The sequence below is a fragment of the Chlamydotis macqueenii genome, chromosome 2, assembly GCF_036417535.1.
Source record: "Chlamydotis macqueenii isolate bChlMac1 chromosome 2, bChlMac1.mat, whole genome shotgun sequence".
Taxonomy (NCBI): Eukaryota; Metazoa; Chordata; class Aves; order Otidiformes; family Otididae; genus Chlamydotis; species Chlamydotis macqueenii.
Window position 1 is genome coordinate 155,721,351 of NC_141557.1, and position 13,201 is coordinate 155,734,551.

General features: G+C 40.9%; 1 protein-coding gene across 1 annotated transcript in view; it reads left to right on the forward strand.

Moving 5' to 3' along the window:
- The window catches only part of TG (thyroglobulin), a 156,175-nt gene that overhangs the window by 81,956 nt on the left and 61,018 nt on the right, over positions 1-13,201 (forward strand). The window contains exons 39-41 of the mRNA XM_086742634.1: positions 895-988; positions 5,766-5,925; positions 11,702-11,901. Of these exons, the coding sequence (XP_086598760.1) occupies positions 895-988; positions 5,766-5,925; positions 11,702-11,901 (454 nt within the window). The remainder of the gene's footprint in view (positions 1-894; positions 989-5,765; positions 5,926-11,701; positions 11,902-13,201) is intronic.

Genomic DNA, 13,201 nt, shown 5'->3' on the forward strand with positions numbered 1-13,201 from the left:
TTCAGTGTAAAATTTCACAACAGTACTAAAAATGATAACTTAAAAATAATTAGCTGAGTTATTACTGTCTCTTCCACAGCTTCTTTTGGCTTCTTCCCTAATAAATTATGACGCTTTTCTGTAATTCATTATGTGATATAAGTATGGCTGTGAAGTAGAAGGAACTGGCTTCAAAATAGCTTATATCTGAACTGCAAAAATCATCTGCTTGATTCTTGTTGTGGAAAGAGCTTTAGCATATGAATCTCATACAGATGATAGCCAGAAAATGATTTTCTGTACGTGGCTGCTTGGCTGAGTCCCTGTTGAAAAGTTGCTTTTAACATTGCTGGACAGCGTTAATGGTCTATGATGCTTAGAATAAATTTTTAAAATGTGTTAAAATTTTAAACGTACCATATTTTCCCACAGACTATTAGAAATTAAATTAAATATAAATAAATGTGACCCACAGACTATTAGAAATTAAAATAAATAACTGGCATTTCAGCAAAAGAATGGATTACATAGCTGTGCAGGCAATAGCAGGGGGAGATCTGTGCCTGAGAACCCCAGTCCTGCTCCCTTACATCTGGTGCTCATTTTGTGCAGTTTATGTAAAGCCTGAGTTTTATGAGAGCTTATTTTCAAGTCCTAATCTTTTTAAAGTAAGGCTAGTTTTCTGAGAAGGATTCTAGACATGAAAATACACTGTGTGTTTTGCATTTGTTTTGCATTTTGCGTGGTGTATACAAACCCATGTATATGCTGCTAAGGTATAGGTGGGCATAGTTTTAAATGTGATTGAGAACTACAGATTTGAAAATTTTACAAACTTAGTTCATCAAAATATAAGGAAATAGCAGCAGTGAAAAAAAGCCTTTTTATTATAATTTTCTCAATCCTTGTCTCTAGGGCAGCTTGTTGGCAGCCAGGAGATGGAGAGGCCCTGTCAGACTCTGTCAGTGAAGACTGCCTATATCTGAACGTCTTTGTTCCTGCCACCACTGTAAGTAGGAGACAAACCTTTTTTTTTTTTTTTTCTGTAGCTGAGCACTATCTCTTTTCAAAGTACTTTTAATTGGCTTGAATGACTGTTTTTCATGTGGTGTTCACAAAGCCCTGCAAGGTTAAATTAGGCACTCTGTTGTTTGTACTGGTGCAAGAGTATTCCCTGTAGGCTTTCAGTGAGCCGTGTTTGGTTAACTAAGAGGGTAGCAAATTAAAAACCTAGAAATAAGAGAGAGACAAAGAGAGAAACAAAACACAAGAAGAAGGTGGCAGCAAGGAGGAGAAATGAAGGACAGAAATGTCAATGTCCCTGAAATGAGACGATTTGTCCAGGAGATGATAATGTGATACAACATGTCACATCAACACTTACCACCAGTCGAGAAGCAGCAGGTGGGATTTTCTCACCCTCACCGTTACTGTTCCCTGTTGACATCCGTGGGAGCTCTGTGGAGGAATGAGGGTAGCAAGCAATGCTAGATTTGTGTCCAGCCCACAGAGTGTAAAAATAGACATCTTGAAGATGACTGGGGCAATGGTACAATCTGAGAAATTGTCATTTGAAAGCTCTCAAATTTCTCATTCTAAACAGACATAAAATAAAACTTCAAGTTAAAGCCAAGCTGAGATGATTGGCCAAACTCCTGGGTGACTGGGGATAAAGATGCTGAATAACATGTGAATTCCATTGAAAAGTGGGCCCAGACCACAGGAACAGAGTTTTTCTTTCCACAGTACTGGTAATTTTCAGAAGGTGACAGTGGTTATAAGAGAAATTTATAAGTCTGTCATACTGCATATCTGGAAAGAGCTGATCTAGCTATCTGACAGCAGCACACACAATCCGTTGCAGGGCCTTTTTTTTCACCAGAAAGACCAGCAGCCTGTTTTCTCCCTGCAGCGCCAGACTGTCATTTTGCCTTGAGTGCAGTCATCGCTTATTGAAAACATCAGGTCACTGTCCCAGGCAGTTTGCCATCTCCCCTATGTGCTGCTTTCAAGATACCTTATTTGCAAGCATTGCATTTTCTACCATCTGATAAACTAAACTGGATTGGCCGTTCTCCTTAGCGGTACTGAGAATGGAATCCATCCTCTCTTTTGTAGAGATGTAAGCTAAAAGTCAGTCTGGTCAAATCATTCCATTTCACATGCATAAGTCTACCCCAGGAGAGAACCAAAACTTCTGGTTTTGCAGAAGTAGCTGGGAGCGGAAGGCTTGGCATTTTCCTGTTTCTTTTTGTGGCGAGCTCTATTTTTTACTCAGAGAGCTATGTTTATATATTTTCAGCCCATGGAAAGTTAAATTAGCTAGTAAATACTGAATATAGAGTCTCCTGGAGAGGAGCAAATGCAGAGGTTGTTCAGGAGCGTTTTGAACAAGAGCACGGTGTGGGGACTGCTGCCTCCCACCAAAGGGCTCTTAAAGATCAAGCAGTGAAGAAGGTGAATGACATCATCACCTCATTTTGCTTCCATAGCTACATGTACCACATAACCCTCCAAATAAAACTAGCACTTCTGAGAGATTTTTTTCCACCTATAACTGTCACCACCTGACACACCAGCAAACCAAGGCTGTGCTTCAGCTTGATTTGCAAAGGGTTCAAGTATAAGATCACCGGTTGAAACTCTCCACTAAATAAGAGTAGAAAGTGTACCCTCTATCCTCTTCTGCCATCCTCTGCAGGTGTTAATCCCATCCTTATCACATCATCCCTGTTGCACTCAATTCTTTACAAAGCAATATTGTAAAGTGGTAAAAGCACTGGAGGTTGCTTGGCTCAGTGGAGTTTAAATCTATCCCTGCCAAGTAACTCATTAAGTGTTTTACAGAAGGATAGAGAAGATGGTTCTAACTATTATGAAGCCTTTCAAGCTTCCAGCTGACTTTTACCTTCATGGTGGATGCTGAACTTCTCTCCCCCTTCAGAGTTTGTACATGGACATAAGCCCCTGCAAGTGTGAGACCATGATGGAGCTGCTGGGCTTCCCAGAAGACATCCCCCTGCTAGCTAAGCCAGCAGGAGCCATCTGACTGTGTCCCAGCTGGAAGTCTGCACAGATTTTACACCTCAAAGTGCAGCTGCATTTTGTTGCTAACTGCAGAGCAAAACCCGGCCACTGGGCAGTAGCCATTTGGCAGCTGTGACCTGTCTACGAGGAACATACTAGTCCCGTTCTGCCCAGCATTGCTCCACGTGTGCCCCACTGCAGCTTGGCACTGATGCTGGTGGTGCTGCCTCTGAGCCTGGTAGTAGTAGGGGGTGAAGAGACTGGTTCCAGAAGGATTTAGTTGAAGTCTTGTCTTTCTTCTGCCTCACAGATTTAATTGCAGTGGTTGGTTGAATTTGATTGAGAATAAGACTTCGGGGAAATTAACTTATATTAAAAATAATTTATCCAGCAGCTAATATATGGTAAAAAAGTAATTGGCTACCAAATGTATAAATAGGTAGGTGATAGGAAATATCTCATATTGTGAAGCAGAGTTCAATTACAGCATGAAAATAATTGTTCTTTGCTGTTAAAATGGCTAACAAGAAATGGGAAGGCAATTATCTTAAACAGCCTTCATCTAAAATGCCCAAATCCATGAGCTCTGAGATGCAAATCCCTTGGGATTAAAACTCAAATTATTTTTCATGATAGTTTATGTTTACATAGGCAGATCTACATAGATCTGTTGTTGCTCAATACAGATTAGAAATGGGACCGCTGCCTCCAGGCATTTGCACTAGGCACAGCCCTGGTGCTAAATCTTCCCCCAGATTGCTCCATATCTATTTCAGCAGGCTTTGTTTAGCTGTTTTTAACTTTTATTTCCCATCTTCACCTTTCTTAAGCTTTTCATCACTAGATCACTGGGTAAAGTCATAATGTATATGTAACGTATACATTACATTAATGTAATACACAACTTGAAGGGCAGCTGGACGTCATGGTGAGTGCAGGCTGTGGACATGTGGAATATGCCTAGTTTGAACCTCTGACTTAACCATGCTGAGCTGAGGGGACGGAGCAGGTTCAGCATCATATTTAACACTGTTTTAGCTGACGTGACTCGATGTGGTTGTATTTTAGAGTGAATTTCCATGTGAGAAACAGATTAATTCATTTTTTTTTGTTTGCCCCCATGTCTTTCTCTCTGTGCTGCGTGTGGTGCAGAAATGGGAATCAGGGGTAAGGCACTGTGAATTAGGCAATTTCTATTCAGGAGCAGAAGTTCCTGAGAGAAAGTAGCATGTTTCAGTGCTTGCAATTTCTGAGGTTTTCTCGGTAACGTTGTCGTGTTCATGAGAAGCCTCTGAAGTGATTCTCCAGATAGATAAGTGATGAGTGCACACAATGAGGAAAAATTAAAGGCAGCTGAGGGGAATTTGCTTCCTATTCTGTAATTTTGCAGGAGGCTGCAACCATCACTTCTCTGCTGCTTCTCCCCCACAGCAAGTCACATTTTTGCTGCAGGTATCCTTTGCCAGAGCTGGTGGGACTGCTGTGTTTAGCAGAAAATAAAAGCAACAGAGGCCAATGCCCTCTAGCTGTGGGGGAAAACAAACCTTAGGTGTACTTGGATGCTGCTGCTGGGGCCACCAGCCCTTCTTTGAAAAACACCAGTCGATGCCAAAGCAGAAAGTGGAACGGGTGGTTGTGCATGACCTGCTGCTGAGCAGAGGAGAGAGGAGCCTCCTCAAAGTAGTTCCAAATTGGGCAACAGGGGATGAAAGTGCTGAATGGAAAAGTGAGATTACTCTTTGAGAAAACCTTTATAGCATTGAAGCAGGTTATTCTGCTGCAGGCAGCAGGAAGGAAAAAAATTAAAGTGAAAAACAAAACAAAACTCCTCCGTATATTTCACTGGTATTTCTTCCACTTGTCATCTTGACAGAGTTGTAATCTGCTGGTAAATGCTGAGGTGTCCCGGGCAGTTCTGCTTTTGTGCTGCTCATGCAGCGGCAGCCTGGCTGCAATCCTATTGTGTGTGCAGAAAGGGTCCACAGAGTGGGGTGCTGCTTTGGGAAAAAACCTCAGTTTCTGAGCAAAATCTTATGGCTCTGCAAGGAGTGCTAGCATGGGCAACAGCCCATCGTAGCTGCTTCCCATCTCGGAAGTCCTGCTGGGCTCTTTTGGGGCAGACACCCTCTGTGCTTCGTGAGAAGTGAGTCTGTCCCGTGCAGAGACAAAGTCCTCTCTGCAGGACCCCTCTATAGATCTAGTAGAGGAAAAACCTCCATAGGGATTGAAAGAGCAATGAGGAGCTCTTGTCAAGTGAGATTTTTGAGACTAGGCAGTGTTTAAGTGCTAGAGACTGAAGAGTAGGAAGCAGCCCTGCACAGCTATTGAGTTAGTTCTCAAGAACTAGGAGGAAGCAACCCAACAGGACTTTTCCTTCTCCTGTTTCTCACTTGTCTGAAATTTCCTGAGTGTAAAGCTGACATGTTAGAGCAAAGACAAGCCCACCACATGCTCAATGGCCAAGTCAGCAGGATGGGTCTGCCTTGAGCTAACCTGGTAGAGTTGTTGGCTGGTGGAACACAGGGGTGCCATTAAATCTTATTTATACTGAACATAGTGTGCTCTTTAATGATATATAGGTCATTGTGGACAATGCAGCAGAATTTCAGACAGATGGCCAGATATCCTCTCATTATGGTCACTGTTAAAGAGCTACGAATGACTTAGATAATTTTAATGGGGAAGATGCTTATGTTCTCATCAGTGACCTACAAAAGCAGTTGCCTACAGGAATATTAACCCAGTTGCTGTCATGGCAGGTCAAAAATACATCAGTGTTGCTGTTCTTCCACAATGGAGGGAGTTACAATGTTGAGGCAGGAAAAATAACCATAGATGGATCATACCTTGCTGCCATCAGTAATGCCATTGTTGTGACGGCGAACTACCGAGTCGGTATTTTTGGCTTTCTTACTACTGGTAAGTCATGAATTTCTAGAACAAACACAACTATGGGCTAAACTGTATCTGTAAGACTTCTGGGTTTTTGTTCGTGGGTTTTTTTTGTTTTTTTTTTTTTAAGTTGTCTTTTAATTTGACAAACCTGTATCTTTCACTGTTTTGTTTTGTTTTGGTTTGGTTTTTTGGGAGGGGAAATTGCACAAGAAATGGTGGGGACTTGATCTGAAGAGAAAGGGGAGAGGCTGGAGGCAAAGCGGCAAGAACAAACAAAACCCAGACATCTATATCAAAGCACTGGCTAGACTTCTGTTTGCAAATGCAACTGTGGATATTGGGTTTTGCAGACACACATGGAGATAGGTTAGGCATTGAAATTCCTGCTAATTTCACTGGCATGTCACTGTAGATATGGTTTTCAATGTCTCCAACTTCCAGCTATTCCATCCATGAAATTTCCTAATTCTTAATTGTGCCCATGTCAGAGTGGCGAAGAAGCAGACAGGGATAACTGCAGGTTAATGGTAAGAAGGTTGTGAAGGTATGGAAAGTATAGTATATGGTTATGAGGGGTAATGGTTTTAAAATAGAGGGAGGTAGATTCAGATTAGATATTAGGAAGAAATTTTTTGCAATGAGGGTGGTGGAACACTGGCACAGGTTGCCCAGAGAGGTGGTTGATGCCCCATCCGTGGAAACATTCAAGACCCGGTTGGACGGGGCTCTGAACAACCTGATCGAGTTGAAAATGTCCCTGCTCCTTGCAGGGGGGTTGAACTGGATGGCCTTTAATGTTCCCTTCCAACCCTAACGATTCTATGATTCTATGATTGGTTCCTCAGTTATTCTGCTTGATTACTCCTCTGAAGGACTCGCCATGTTCAATTAGAATTCTGATAGCCCCTTTTACTGTCCTGGACATGACTGCATGTTCACATGTTCTGTTCTTGCATCCCTTCTCCATATTATAGTGTAAAGGACACTTTTGCTCTGCTATTGCCTCCTAATAGCCACTGCCATTAAAAATTATACAAATTCCTGTTACATACAGAATTTTATCTTGTTCAAAGAGGCATGAACACATGAAAACACACATTCATCTCTCCCTAAACCTTTATGGTAGTGCCATCTGGTCTTTGCGATAGTTTTTTTTCATTTTGCCTTTTATTAGATTTGTCTGTTTAAGTAAGTAGGGAGCACTTTTCTTTCTGCTATCTTTAAATTCCGTCTGAGACAGAGGAACTTAGGGTAGAGAGCTATGGAAAGAAAATGCAACAATTGCAAGTGGAGCTCTGGCTCCATCGATCTGGTGGCAATCCTTGGTCTCTCTAGTTGACATCTTAATCCCTTTATAACCTTTAGGAGGTTATATTTGCCATGTTTGCAAATACCAGACATACATACTTTGCCTCATGATTCTTTTGAGTATTCACTACTAGTGATGTTGGGTGAGTTTTGCCTAGTTTGGGGTTACAGCTGCAGTTATTGGTTATTGTTTCCTTTCTCTGTTTTACTGTTTTATTCAAAGAGAGCTGGCACTACAAACTCCTTACTCATTTAGGTATGGAGTTGGTATTATGTGTATCTAAAGAAAGAATCACTGTTTTCATCAGTGCAAACCAGATGCTTATGAAAGTGATACCTTGGCTTAATTTTGGCTAGAGCCAAACGCAGTGTGGATGCGTGCTGTGCGAGCTTCCATTACACAGCACTGCCCACACATTACCCACTAACCTCCCTCAGCCCTGTGAATCTCACCTAACTTTCTTCCTAAGTGGAAACTGCGAGCTGGGTTGAATATTGTATAGCAGTATTTATATGATGGTCCATAATTTAGGGATCAGAAAAATTATCCTGCCTCTTTTTCATAGGGATCTGCACACACATCACAAAATGTCAGTCCATGAGCTGGATGTACCAAATTTGAATTCCTGCAAACCTTCAGATAGAGGTGGGTCATTATGAATAGGGAGCATTCAGAGGCCCTCTCCTTCTCTGTGCTGTGGAGCTGTGGCCAGGGAAAAGTGCAGTCTTTCCTAGTCTCTTCCCCTGTGGGAAATCCTTAGTGTGCATTTGGGAATATCCTTTTGCTCCAGAGGGAACTGGAGCAGGTAGGAAATGCTCTTTGCAAGAGTCATTGGAGCAAGCTAAGCATTGCATTCATGGGAAGCTCTAAAAATTCCTTCAGTTCTACATTCCTGTCTCCCTTATGTCCCTTTTAGTCCATGTCAGGGTGATGAGGTGTGGTATGTCTGTACCAGGCTCCCTGTCAGCATGGATGTTCAGTCATACCCGTTCCAGTGAGCAATGCTCCCACTGCAATATCTATTCTTTACTCTACCACAGGTTGGTGGAGTACCTCTGATTCCTTCTCTACACAACCAGTAGCCACTGGGGATTTTGAGTGAAGGTTATCAAGCTGGGTCAAATACTGTAGGAGTTTTTCTCAAGACTCAGACCAAATTCTTAATGATATTCCAGGGATGTTTCCATTCCTACTGAAAGACTTGGACAAACCCCGGTCCTTTGGAAGTTTTGCATCAGTTTCAAAGCGGCCAGGAGCTCATCCTTGGGATTGTAGGGACGTTAGCAGCAGGACTCTTAGAAGGCCCTGAAATTACAAACAGAAGTTATGATCTTGTGAGCAATATCAGTTTAATTGTTCAAGTACGCAAAGTGCTGAGTCCTGTCACATTGACTTGTTGTAAATTGCAAAACTAGAAATGAAGAAGTTAAATGGACATTTTGGGGCAAGAAGGGTAGTGAAAACAACAGTTTTCTTTTTCTTTTTGTTTTGTTAGTTCTGCAGTTGTTTTGATTTCTCATCGACAGGGCTTTTGCAAGTAGTCAAAGAGTTCTTTTATTTCGAAGTATATGGAATGTTTAATGTAATTTGCTGACACCTGTTAGTGTTGCAAAAAGTGATGCACATTCTTACTAGTGCCTTCATCTCTGGTTTTGCACCCAGAAAAGTTAAGGTAAGTTGCCAGTGATATGGATGGCAAGAGCATGGAGAAGACAGTCATGGTTTTAGGCCTGATTCTTTGAGAAGAGTCCATGAAGTTATATAAAACAGGATAATTTTCATGCTTAAATTTAGCACTATTGTTCTTCTCCGGTTTAGTAATAACAGAAATGCATATGTTTGTAATTGTTTTCTTCCTTCTGAACACCAGTTGCTTTTCACATTCTCCTGTGGTTCCCAGGAATGTGATCTTTTCCTGCAAAAAGTCTGCTTATGAGATTTATATCTAGGCTTATCACTGAAGCAGTGGAAAATATTCCTGGCAGACATGTTCCTTCTGGTCTAGCTACCGGGAAAGTCTGTGCATGCATCTGTTCCCCAATGTGGTGCATTTCACAACTTGGCAGTGGTTTTTGCCAGGGTGAAAGGAACTGGTTATATTTCCCTCCTCGGTCTTGTTTTTTAGTGTAGCAGTAGCGAGGCACATTGTGTGGCTGAAACATTTACATGGATTTCACTTCCTCTGGGGAGGACTCACGAGGTGTGCACCAAGCCCTTGAAATGGAGTTACCTTTTTAACAGCATAGAGTGGGTTTATTGCTGGATTGGGAACCCTAGGAACTGGTCATGGTGTGCAGAACAAACTAAAAAATCCCCTAAAAACCAGTGTAGGGAAAATTTTTCCTCCATTGCTTCACTGTTGTGGCTTGGCCTGATCATCTGAAACCACGGCTATAGGTAGAAGGCTGTAGTTTCTGAGGCCATTTCCTTCTTTGCTGTCCTACTGAAATGGCACGTACAGTGATGGCTGCTGTGACGTGGGCATCTGTAAGATCTGCAAGGCTATCAATAATCTGGTTTCCTCTGTATTCTCTTCTGCTGCTTAAATCAGTCTCTGTGATATCTCAGTAGTTCATTATGGTAGATATATGGATATCTGCTACAGGATGTATGCTTTAAACAGCTCATTGCCTGAGACAGGGATACCTGTCCACAAAGTGGCAGCTTTTTATTCCACTATCTGTTAATTTTGATTCATTAGTTTCTGAGCATACCCTTTCTTTAAAATGGTACCACCTGATCTTGGCAATGGAAGAAACAAATAGTTTCAATTGTGTTTCTATCCCTGGCTTTTCTGCCTTGGTTGTTTTTTTTTTTTTTCAATTTTTAAATGTGGATAATTTAAAATAATTAAAAATGAATGGCTCATTTTAGATTAAAAAGAAGTAGCCAGTTAATACTAATTTTCTATTCCTTTCTTATGGACTATGTAGGAATTACTTATTTCTCTATTATTGATATAAACTTAAGCTTTCCTGGGAGTTTGCATCATGCATTAGTTTCCTATAAATCAAAGTATGAGGTTACCACTGCTTGATGTTGAAAAGAAAGTAGTCTTTCAACTGATGATAGCTAAGCATGGGAGTACATGATTAATTATTTTTCTTTTATTTTCATGAAAACAAATATATGGATACATATAATTCAGATCTCTATCAGTTAGACATAGGTCAGTCTCAAAGAATATATAGAGAGATATTATAAGGTATAAAATAATATCTGTACGTGTGTAAAGAAATGCAATATGACGTAGCTTGTGAATCATAGAATGGTTTGGGTTGGAAGGGACCTTTAAAGGTCATCTAGTCCAACCCCCCTGCAAGAAGCAGGGACATCTCCAACCAGATCAGGTTGCTCAGAGCCCCGTCCAACCTGGCCTTGAATGTTTCCAGGGATGGGGCAGCCACCACCTCTCTGGGCAACCTGTGCCAGTGTTCTACAACCCTCAGTATAAAAAATTTTTTCCTAATACCTCATCTAAACCTACCTCCCTCTGTTTTAAAACCATTACTCCTAGTCCTGTCACAGCAGGCCCTACTGAACAGCCTCTCCCCTTCTTTCCTGTGGGCCTCCTTGAGGTACTGGTTGAGGAATGGTCATACAAGTAAGTGTAAAAGAGATCTAGGAAGCAGAAAGATGCAATTAAGTGTACTCCAGGGAAACAGTCGACTGAATTTAGCAAACACACTGATTTTTTTTTTTGCTTTTAATTCATTTTAAGATCAAGCTACTTATTTAGAAAAAATAATCTCATGGCCTCAGTTTATGGATACTTGAGCCTGGATTCATGTCTCCTGCCATGAGGTGTCCAAATGAAGCTTAGAAGTTGGAGTGTTATTTTTCTGTAATCAGGACAGACAGTTAGACACCTTCAAGGATGCAGCTGGAAGAATTGCTAGTTATATTAACTTTCTATGAAATGTAATTTATTTTATTTTTATTAACTTGCTCTACTCTTGTAATGAAATACACTATGTTCTGGGACTTGGATAAAAAGCTCCTGCAGAATGGTACCTAGAGATAGAGATGATCAGATGGTTTTGAAAGTACTGAAAATGAAACAGAATAATGTTTAATTACTCTTAGTTGTATCCTACCCCAAGCAGGGGTGCAGAATATTTTTTTTGCAGATAGAGACCACAGAGTCCTCTACTCTGGCTTGCATCATGCTTATAATATGAAACTTTTGGTTGTTTGGGTAAGGAAGTCTTGCAAAATATCTGATTATTTCAAGGGCTTGATTAATAAGTGTACATGGTAACTATAGCACTGAGTACTAGATCTTTTAAATTCTTGGAGTAGTAAAAATTGAAATGGAGTCTATTAATACAGTGATGGCCTAGGAAGAGACCATGTCAGACTTTTAAGCTTCAGTGTTGTTTTTGTCAGGGTTCAGCTGCAAAAGCTGCTAAAGCTGTAACATTGAATCAAAACTTCAAATGTTTATAGTTTTATTTGTTTTCAGACCTATTTAATTATTTTCCACAATAGGTTCTCCTGAGGCCAGTGGAAACGCTGGCCTTTTGGATCAATTGGCAGCTCTGAAGTGGGTGCAGCAGAACATCGCTAGCTTTGGAGGAGATCCAAGCCGGATTTCTTTAGGAGCTGACCGTGGTGGGGCAGACATTACCAGCATTCACCTGCTCACAGATGCAGCAGATAGGGACCTCTTCAGGAGGGTGTTGTTGATGGTAAGTCCCATTTCTGCCACTTTGACTTCATTGTGAAAGGATATTGTTACAGACGTGAGGATGTTGCAGTGTGTGGGTGCTGGTTTTACTTCATGATACCTTGGCAGCGCTAATAGGGCTGTTATTGCTGTAGTTATTTTTCATCTCACCTGTGACTGCTATCTCCAGGAGCTGGGTGCTTCACAAGGATGTACAAGAGATGCAGTTCAGTGATTGATCTAGTCATAGTAAGAATCTGGTTTTCGTCACTGTGGTTTTTTGTGTATTATATAAATAGTCTTGTTTCATAACTTACAGGTACAACAGGTTAGTTTCCATTCCACAAATACGGTTGTTGATCAGCAGTTTTTAGACTCTAAAACTGATGAGCCAAACAACCACATGTTGTAAAGTATTCAATCTTTTATCTGATCTCACGACAGATTTCATTTAAAAGACAAAGCAAGTTTCAGAGAGAGAGTAAAAATTCGGTTACCCATGGCCTTGCTTGCTGTCAGTTTAGACCATTTTCACAGACACTCCAAGTGAGCTATATTTTAGCAGTGTTGAATCTCAGGACTCTGAGGTCAACTTTCTCGGCTTTGATACTACCATTGATCTTTGCAGCCTCCGATCAGAGTAGTGTATTCTGAAACGAGGCTTAATCTTCAGTACAGGGTTATAAACGCAGCAGAAGTGGTATTTGGACAAAATTCTCTCTCTGCTAGCAGTGTTCACTTGAAAACATGAGCAGAGGAACAGAATTCTTGGTCCAGGAACCTAGGGCCCAATTAAATAAAATCTTACCTTGAAACAATGACATCTCCATTTATTACTTGATTTTTTTTTTTTTTTCGGTATGTCTTTGCTCCAGGAAAGATAATTTGCCTTTTACATCCCCATGTCTCAATAAGATTATTTTAATTGTATCACTGTAATGGGGAAGCCAAGGGAAGTTGTTGAAAATTGCTGCTCAGTAGTTGGGTTTTTTTGTGTCATTCTCATAATCTCTCACACAGTTCCTAGATTCTTACTCGTCTCTTGGCATAGCAGTTTATTTGCTAGTAGACCCAAAGCGCTTTTCTCTCAGAGTACAGTTCCATCTTGCTCTTTTTCTGAATTCCCAAACTCTTTACTGACATGGCTCAGGATGTGGCCCTGTGAAAGCTATAATGGGATACAGTGCAATTTACCAGTTGAGTAACTGATGAAAGGGAAATGCAAGGACATCTTTGCTTATCGTTACTGCTGCAGTGTAGTTCCACATTACATCTTTTCTTCTATAAAATAAGACTTGAACTCCTCCTTTCTCCTACAGCAG